We start from the raw sequence: 9,700 nt of genomic DNA, 5'->3' as shown, positions 1-9,700 counted from the left end.
ACTGACTCAAAAGCTGTGACAGATAATGTGACGTGATGTCATTGTGTCCAATAAAAGAGCAAAAGCATTTATTTGAAGCTAACAGGACTGAATAAAGTTACGCAACAAAAAGCCATGAAATGTCAATAGTGTTGTCACGTTTGCACTCAGGAGCACTTAAATATCTTATTTAAAAAACAACAAAAGTTTTTTTATATCAGGAAACACTGATGACCCAACCACATCCAGTGGGTGCCTTGCAACACACACAAAAGACCTGCCAGTCCTGCAACCAAATACTTCAGCTTTTTCCAGGATAACATCAAGCTCTTCAAGCTGGAGAAATATGCTGGGTTTGCTGCAAGACCTCATCCTGTTTGAACAAGACAAACAGAACTAAGGGCAGAGTTAGGTGAAGCACTTGTGGATGTTATGATTGCTGGACTTTGACCTGTGTACAATCCTAATAACCCAAGCAACTATGGGTAAAATACGGGATTTCTAGTATACTTAAGCTATAAGCTGCTTTTTAGGTGGAAGACTTAGCTGGTAATATCACACGTGGTTTTCTAGAAACACTGTCTTCCCAGTGAAATCTAAACCAGTAATAGCTTGGGAAATTTTTAGAGCATAGTACAGCTGCTCTGGCCAAAGTCCAATAAAACTTTGTATCTGTCAGGGCTACGCCTTTATATGTCAAATTTACCTTCGACAAAAACTGCAAAAAATATAGTTACTTATAGTGAAAAATACAATAAGAAGAAGCACGTTAAAATAGTGAGTTTTTTTTGTTTTTTAAATTTCCAATGGGAATCCCGTGCGTCTCTACCTTCGCTAACCGGAAGTAATTTAAAACATCCGGGTAATCTTTAGAAAAATTGGCGGTTTGTGTCCTTGCGTTACCTTTTTTTGTTTTCCAGTTCTCAGTGGACTATGAAATGTGTGAAATGTATATTAACAAACGTCAACGTGGATTTAACGTCAGCGGCAGCCTCTCTTATAATGTAACTGTTTCCTGGCAGTGTTTGTTATTGTGAATGGGCCTTGTTGGCGTAAGTTAGCGAAGAGTAAACGTCGTTGCTAGCAGGGAGGCTAGCGGACTAGCGGTTTTCTGTTTGCCAGTCTGGAGCTTTGAATTCGCCTCCGGACACAATCACGGTGCTTCTTACTCCTCTGAATAATGGCCAATCCGGCACTATTGCAGAAGAAGAATGGACAGTATTTGTGGTTCTCTCTTCTTGGGCTGGGATTTCAACCGGACGTTGCAGTGTCGTCAATCGCTGGCAAAACCAATATTAATGCTAAACACATCATCATGGGGCCGTGAGTTTGCTTTTCATGTCTTTATGAATAATACTAGCTATTTCTTACTGTGCGAAATGTCGCTACTTTAACTTTGCCTTGAATGTACGTTGCCATTCACTCTCCCTGGAGCGTAAGCGTTTCCTGCTAAGTTTAGTTTTATGTCCCACAGGAACATGTTTGACAAACCCAACAAAGATGCTTTTTACATAGTGACCCATTTCCTGCTGGAGAAACTCAACCGGACACGGTTTCATGAGGCATATAGGTAAAGACAATTATAACCAGTCTTGTATGCTCAGATAGATGATTCATTGTCTTCACCAGTATTTGTTTTTAATCTCTTCTCATTTATCCTTGGGTTTTCAGGCACTGCTGGCCTGTTTTAAACCCAAAAGCAGACGCCGAGTTCCGCAAAGTTACCTGCGCTTGGCTGCGAGAAATCATGGTGAGAATCAAAAGAATAAAAGAAATTGTACGAAAGTTTAAGACTGAATTAAACAGACAGGGCACTTCTTTAAGATTTGCATTGTGCTACATTTATGTTAATCGTTGCAGACGAATAAGGCGTTTATTCAAGTGCATCTCCTTGAAGCAAAGTACAGTGTTTTATTTCATTCATTGTTCCTGCATGATGGATGGGAATAAAACTCAAAGTAAAGAGCTATGAGATCCCTCTCTTATTCCCCCCTGATTTTAGAGTAAGCACAGGTATTTTCACTTGAGAAAAATGACTGTGTGTGTGTGAATAATATATCATTTGATTAGTATGTTGACCCATTTTCTTGAAGCTTTCATTACTCACTATGTTTGCTAGACACCTATTTTTGGCCAAATGGAGTTGCCTTGGTGTTTACAGACTCTGTGTGTGCTGTATGGATACGCAGATGTGCGGGATAGGGTCGCTTTTATTGATGTTGAAGATTCACATTAGCATTGTGAAGTCCACAAACTTCACACTGTGCTGTGCGAGAACAGTTGCAATTGGCACTTGCAGACACATCATTGGATGCTAATTCTGGGAGCGCTTGATTTGCTTTGCGTTCTATTGACAGAACATGCATTTTGAAAATTTCTAATGGGGAATTTCTTGAAAAGCCAAAGTTTTGTTCAAGATTACAATTTGATTAATTTTGTGGGTCGTATAGTAATCTATAATGAAACCTTTTTATTAGCAAAAACAGTTTGTATTTAGGTCGCTGACAGCCATCTGTTTTTTTTTTTTTTTTTTTGACGATGTGCAGGAAGAAACTGCAAATACTGGATCCAGAGTGGTGGCATCATTGTTTCTCTCGCCTGGAGGCCCCAAGTTTGTCAGCTTGATGCTTCATTTGGCCAAGCATGTCATGCTGCAGGAAATGAAGACCTTTGCTACAGGTAGGTCTTGTGTAGCCTCTCGAATCTACAATTCCTAAAGTTTAAAGTGACAGAATTAAACATGACTTCTGTTCTCCTATTAATCTCATCTGCCATGGACCTGGCTTGCAAAGATGCCAACCAAATGATGACGTGATCTTGAACATTATTGTTGTCAGATGGCAGCTGGGTACCTGAGGCGGCGGCAATGCCGGCTTCGACGTCGAACTTGGCAATTAAGAGGTTCAATCTGGTCCGTGCCAGATTTTTGAAAACTGCAGTGGAACAGGATCGTTTTCTCCATGAATACCAGAGACGGGCCCAGTAAGTGCACTTTTGGTTTAAGCAGCTTTACAGAGTTGTAAAGTATTTTTTTTTTTTTTTTTGAAATGTCACCAAACTAAGAAGTTTTAGCTTTTTACCAAAATAAAATAATCAGGACTTGTATATAATTAAGAAAGGAAAAAAATAATGTGTGACTTAATTTACTCAAGTCTATGTGTTTGTTTTTCAAATGCCAAAAAATATACATGCTGCCATTTTTATGCCCCGGTGGGTATTGAAGTGAAAGGGGTCGTGGAAGACCTAAAATATAACCTTTAACATAATGGTAGAGCAGTAAAATAAACACAATATGACAGAACAAAATGACTACATCAGGGAATAATTGCTCAGAACGGAGTACAGTTAAAATAGTAACAAGTTAAAGAGTTCAATTACTAAAACTTGCTGTGAAATACAATAAAGTGCTTACTAAGTAACTGCCTAACAAATAAATTCAGGTATTGTGGTGTGAGGATTCCTGTATCAGGCTTCGTCGAAGCAGAACAGAAGATGTTAGAGAAGTACAAGGTATTAAGAAAAATGTAATAAATGTTTACTTAGTATAATGATATAAATGTACAGAAAATAAACTTCCTGTCACTTTAAATTATTTAAATTAGTATTAAATTGCAAATTGTACTAAACTAGTAAAGTCAAATAAATCTTAGTACTCCGTTTCACTGCTCTATCCAAGGATGTTTTGTCAAGGTTCAAGGTTCAAGGTTCTTTATTATTTGTCACATGCATAGTTATACAAGTATAACACACAGTGAAATGTAGCCTGACACGCTCCTCGACATGTGCAATGTCCTTATTCTATTCACTGCAGTACTAAAATACAGCTGACATTTTTCCCACACTAATTTCCAAACCTAACGAGCTTGGAAAGAAAAGCAACTGGATTTCTTAAAGTTTCTTGAAGACGTTGCACCTTTCACCCAAGAAGCTTCTTCAGCTCTAAGAACAAATGTTGGAGAGTAACAAAGCAAAAAATAAACACAGTGAGTGGATTGAAAGAGGAGTGAAAGAAGCGATCTATCCCCATTGTAAACGACCATCTTTGAACAGAGGTGGTGGCTTACGACACCAATTGTCTGCCATCTATAATCCAGTTTTGGGATCTCTTCTCGGATGCCTTAATGCCCACTCACATCCTGGGTAATTTGATCTCAGTAAATCACATGATAGGGTGGGGCAAGGTCTCACAATGGGAAACCCGAAACTTTGGCTGATTGTGACCCACACCCGTTTTCACACCTTTGCTCATATGATTAGGCAGATGATCAATACTGGCATCAACAACCCTCTTAGGGACACTGTGACTCTCAGGTGCTCTTAGAACAGAAGAAGCTTCTGGGATGAGAAGTCTTCAAGAACCTTAAAGAAGTCCAGACGCTTTTCTTTCCAAGCTCCTTAGATTACCATGACCTGTAAGACTGAGAACCTTCACAGACAAACCTGTAAGACACAGCATTTTACTTTTAGTCTTTGTTCATTGTGTTATTTCTATTATTTTACTTGCTTCCTCTATTCTTATGTGGGTATAAATTTATGGCTGATGCTATGTATTTGTTTGTGCTTCACTTCCCTTCTGTGTGAAAGATATTTTGTAAACGACAGGCTCACTTCCGCCGAGTGTCTCAGTAACCTGTGAATGGAGGCACAGTACATCACTTCAAATGATGTGTTTCAACTCTGCTTCCTGAGCTCTGATATAGCAATGTATCCGCTGTGACTACAGCTTTGTTATGCTGAAGGTTTGAATGTAGAAATGGAAGTTAGCTTCTGCTACTTTAAAGTTGTTTTAAGTCTCTTTTTGTTTCTCTCTTGTGAAGACTTTTGGTGAAGTCTATGAGGGACATCAAAGCAGAAGGTGTCAAGTATGATGAGCTGCTTAAGTATGTATAATTTCTCTCTCAATATGCCAGATTTAATTTAAGACCCATTGAAGTAATGGAGCTGTGTCCTTTCAGGCGCTACAGCAATGATTGCACTCAGGAGAAAGGAACTTCTACAGCTGAGAAGCTCAAAAAAGTACGTAATGTTAACTTTTCAAAACGCTGGAGAGTCTTTGTACTGTTTATTTAAGGAGCAACTGTGATGTGACAGTCTGTTTTCTAAATGCATTCATGTTATTTTCAGATGAGTAGAGACTCGTGTGCCGAGGTGTCTGTTTTTCTAAGTGCTCACAGATGTTCTCTGTTATCCTAAGGTGCGCTCCCTGTGGTCGGCCATTGATGGAATGTTGTCGGCCATCAAAGAGGAGCAAAGTGCTGTGGAGAGTGTCCTGAAAGGAGACGTAGATCAATACACCCTTGATGGGACTGATCAAGTTCTTAAAATTCCCCGCTGTCTGCTGGAGAGAATTGAACAGCTCCCACATCAGGTGAGTGAGAAGAGATGGATGGACTCTGGTTATTGCTTAAATACAACAGGGAAACTTCTTTGAAATCTTGTCTGTGCTTTTTCTTTTTCCCTTAACTAAAACTATACACTGTATTTGTCCCTTATGATTGATGATGATTAGGCATTTCGTGAGCGCACACAAAGCTACTGTCTCGAAACACTCGAGACAGCAGCTACAGAAGATGTGGAACATCTTTCAGGGCTAATATTGGTAGATTTGTGTTTCATGTATACTTTTATTTATATAATTTTTTTACATTTATTTTTTATTTTAAATCCAGTTAAGTTCTGGGAATGTGTATGAAGCCAACCAGCTGAACCTCCTCTGTGTGATGGAGCTGATGACCCACGCGGCGCAGCTCTTAAAGGAGGAACGTTGTCGGGTCTCTCACGCCCCTGTGCCCCAGCTCAACCTGCAGGAGATGTCTCGCCAGATGGCCCGTACGCTGCAGGACCTCCACCTCATCAGGTACCCATTAAGCTGTACTCGCTTGATAGTGCACACTTCTACCTGAGCTGATTAATTCCCCTTTGTTCTTCTTCCTCCTGCTGTTCCCTTTAGGGGTCGTCATAGGGGGTCATCTACCTCCATGTCACCCTATCCCTAGCATCTTCTTCTGTCACACCAACCCTCTGCATGTCCTCCTTCACGACACCAATCTTCCCATTTTTCTCCTTCCTGGCAGCTCCATATTCAACCTGATATTTCCACTATTCCTCCTGTTGCACCCGCATTATCTGTAAATCCAAGTTTCTGGATGCTTGTCGTTTGGAAAATGCTGCGTTAATAGATTTGTGGTAATAACTGTTAACATTTCTTCTTTTAATAACTACAAATGTGTCCTTTAATCTCAACTCCCAGGCAGAAGATTTCTAAGGAAAAAATCCCTGAAGTCAGGAGTGCCATTCAGGATTTGGAGGCAGAGTGGGACAAGAAGTGGATGGACACTCTGAAAGAAACACCCCTAGTCTCTTTTCTGAATGAAGATCCTGTGAGTGGTTGCTTGATTTTTTTTGTTTTTTTATTTTTATATATACATGCATCACACCACACAGGCACTTATTTTAAATTAAGTTATTGTACTGTGAAAAATGACACGAAGACATTCTATTGTTAATGTTGCTTGGAGCTTATGTGCCCGCCCACTTCCTCCTCAGGCTCTTGGCTTCCTCTCACCAATGGCTCCACTGTCTTTTGAGCCGGCGGCTGAAGCGAGTTATAAAAGCAGTGTGTTCTCCCAGTACCCTGCTAAACTTCTTGGTGAGCGGAATCGGATTATAATAAAGTTTTTATGAAGGTGTAACGTTTAAATTTTGTTTTTAATTAGCATTTATTTGTTTTCCCCCCTCAGAGGAGAAGCACTTGGAGAGAGGATCACAGGATGACGTCAAGATAAATTTTTCCAACCTTAAAAGGTAATATTATCAGGGATATTTGAACTTCATGACAGCATTATTCCTTTTGCTTTCTGCTGGGAGGCAGATACCTGGGCAGTCCTGAGCAGTGCTCTGCCTGTCACCAATCCTCCCTAGAACATCCCTGCTCTCTGATGACCGTGGCGAATTGAGAGAAATCGCCACGGACAGATACGGAGCAGACACTTTATTTCTGTATAAATATGATGATAGAACAGCATGACGTTAATGAGCTTAACCTTGTTAACCTGGAGCATGTAGTGAAGTACCTACCTATACCACAAATTGATTACTTTTATATCAAAAGATGTGATGCGCAAATGTGTTTGGAATAATTAAGCACTTTCTTATCTAAACAGCACTTTACCGGTGACAGTCGAGAGGCCCGAAAGTCCTGTTGTCAAGACTGAAATGACACGAGCGAATACCTCTCTGGACTGGCTTTTTGACACGCCCCCATCTCCTCCTCCTCCTCAAAGAGCTGCACCACGATCATCACCTCAGGCAAGTGTCATATTTCACATTTTCTCTGTTTTCAAAGTTAGTTTCATATTTACTGAATTCTGTTCTTGAAACAATGGTACACTTGTTCCACTAATGTTTAAATAAATGAATACATAAAATCAATGTTTGTGCATCAGGTGAGTGTGAGGAAGATGACCCATACTGATTGGAAGGTGACTCCCTTGAGGACAAAGACTCAGATATTAAACATGGAATATGACAACCTTGCTGATCAGGTATTTTAAAGATTCTCAACTAAACTACTGAAATCTGTAGTAAATGCTGTATAACTGAGAATTTCATGAGGGTTCATACGTCTAAAAAGGGGCATAGCGATTGTTGAAAACAAGATTTTCTGATTCATTGTTGACATTTGTGTGCACGTGGTGTTAGTTTGCAGATGCTGTAACTACAGCCGCTCCTTCAGAGGGCAGGGTTAAAGGTTTGGAGCTGGAGGCTCTTCTCAGCAGTCTTCAAAGAGATCCCTTCTCTGCTCGTAAGCAGCTGCCACGTACCCCTGAAAGCTTGAGTAAGTGCTAAAATATAGGACCTGACATTCAAAAGCTTCCCTTAATGTGTTCCTTTACCTAATAAAATGGCTTTTGTCCTGGCTATTTCTTCCCAAAGTTATGGATGTCAAAAGCTCCTGGCGTAAGGCAGTCGAGGAAGACAAAGTGAAAAAAAATCAGCCTCCTGCTGAGTTTAATGACAGCATAATAGAGCAACTCACCCCGGTCAGTGAGCACCACGATGGGTCGCCAAGCTCAGAGTCCCCAGGTTCCGACACGACCACCCAGACTGTCCCATCGGCTGTCAGGAGCCACAGCAGCCCTCCAGTCTGCCAGCAGGGGGCCTTGCCCAAGTCCATTCTTGCATGGGACACCTTCATCACAGAGGCCCACGACAGCCCAGGTGGCACAGGCAGCAGTGTGGTCCACTTCAGCCTCGACCAAGAAACTCTGCCAGAAATTCCAGGGTGCGACAGTCTGCTCAGCCTCGATGACGAAGAGATGAAAAGCGAAGACGATGACGAGCAACTGATTCCCTTACTGAAGCTCGAAGTGAAGCAGCCACCGTTAAACTGCCATCAGCATGAAGCAAGAAATGACGGCTTTTTGATGGAGGGCACGAGGACGCCCGAGTGCCTTCTGTCAGATTACACGGTTTCTGGTTTGGACAGAGACTGGTCGGAGGAGCCAGCATCATCAAAGGAAGCCACAGATACGATTTTTTCACTCGATCTAGATGCACTGAAGACCCCTTCACCTCTAAAGAAGCAGGAGTACAGGCTTCCCGAGCTGATCACATTCTCCCCAATGGATGACATGAAGTGTTAGGAAGTGTCCAAGTGTCCAGTCTTCAGCCTCCTGTTTTGGGTTTTTTTTGTTTTTTTGTTTTTTTTAAGTAACAAATATGAGCATGTATATATTTTTTTGTTTGTTTGTTGTGTCTGTCTGTAAATCGAGATTTTTGACTAGAGTGTATTATGCCTCCCAGCAATTTACACTGCACCACTGGCTCAGTTTCTAACATGATGGAAATAAAGAATTCTCTCAAAGTGTTACTTCTCCAATAATCACTCGAAGAATTCCTTGTTTTAGTGATGTTTAAGTTTTTCCTGTTAATTGTGATGCATGGAAGGTATAAAATGAATTGATATGAAGCTACTAGTGTTTTGTTTTTCTTCGTTTTTGTTTTGTCTTTTTTTTTTTTTTTTAATAGGTGTGACTTGCAGCAATTTAAGATGGGGGCGTCAAATTAAACGTGAAGCAAAGCACTGGTAAAACCGAGAAAAGGGAAGTCGGCGTGTTACTCCTTCACAATAAAAAGTTCAGCGTATGGGCACAAACATTTGACTTGAGTGGTGCTGTGTAAAATACATGAAATCCTGAATGAAACGAATTTGCCTTCATTTCCCACTAAGTTTTTTTCTCCCCTTCTATAAAGTGGGGAAGTCTATATAGAAATATGGGCATTTAGTCCCCTCCCATCCAGATGTGCTGTTTGCAGTGGGAAGCTTAAGACTGGTAACTGGATCGAAATTACTAGAGGAATGAAACTTTTTCCCCCAGATGGATTTGTTTAATTTAATGAAATGAAAACAATTTAGAGACAAACTATAATCTGGGATTTAAAAAATTCTTTAAAAAGATATGGGTGGGTCATTACTCAGACTTGTTTTGCACCGAAGGGACAAGTGAGGTGAAACCATACAAACACCTAGATCCTCCCATTTGTATATATTGATTTACATATTAGTGTTGCATGACAATATATTTCGGCTGCATCTGGAATTTTATAGAAGTGAAGCTGGTTGGACTATATAGCTGGAATTTCAGACTCACTTTATATTGTGGGCCTACTTTGATCTTAAGTGGATCTTAAACTGCCCTTTCAGTCAGTGTAAAGACAT

General features: G+C 40.5%; 1 protein-coding gene and 1 non-coding gene across 2 annotated transcripts; both read left to right on the top strand.

Annotated features, from left to right (window-relative positions):
* Positions 1-828: 828 nt before the first annotated feature.
* haus6 (HAUS augmin-like complex, subunit 6) lies at positions 829-8,950 on the top strand. The gene is made up of 16 exons (XM_004554374.6): positions 829-1,302; positions 1,454-1,549; positions 1,651-1,729; positions 2,526-2,658; positions 2,817-2,961; positions 4,797-4,859; positions 4,935-4,995; positions 5,174-5,347; positions 5,649-5,836; positions 6,230-6,359; positions 6,526-6,628; positions 6,720-6,783; positions 7,143-7,287; positions 7,425-7,523; positions 7,681-7,816; positions 7,915-8,950. Exons 1-16 carry the CDS (start codon positions 1,160-1,162, stop codon positions 8,622-8,624), a joined length of 2,469 nt encoding a protein of 822 aa, XP_004554431.1. The 5' UTR covers positions 829-1,159; the 3' UTR covers positions 8,625-8,950.
* On the top strand, positions 6,841-6,971 carry LOC111501096 (small Cajal body-specific RNA 8). The gene has a single exon (XR_002721377.1).
* Positions 8,951-9,700: the final 750 nt, after the last annotated feature.

Source organism: Maylandia zebra, linkage group LG3 (assembly GCF_041146795.1).
Source record: "Maylandia zebra isolate NMK-2024a linkage group LG3, Mzebra_GT3a, whole genome shotgun sequence".
NCBI lineage: Eukaryota > Metazoa > Chordata > Actinopteri > Cichliformes > Cichlidae > Maylandia > Maylandia zebra.
Note: the sequence above shows the minus strand (reverse complement) of the source record. Positions and strands in the feature narration are given on the sequence as shown.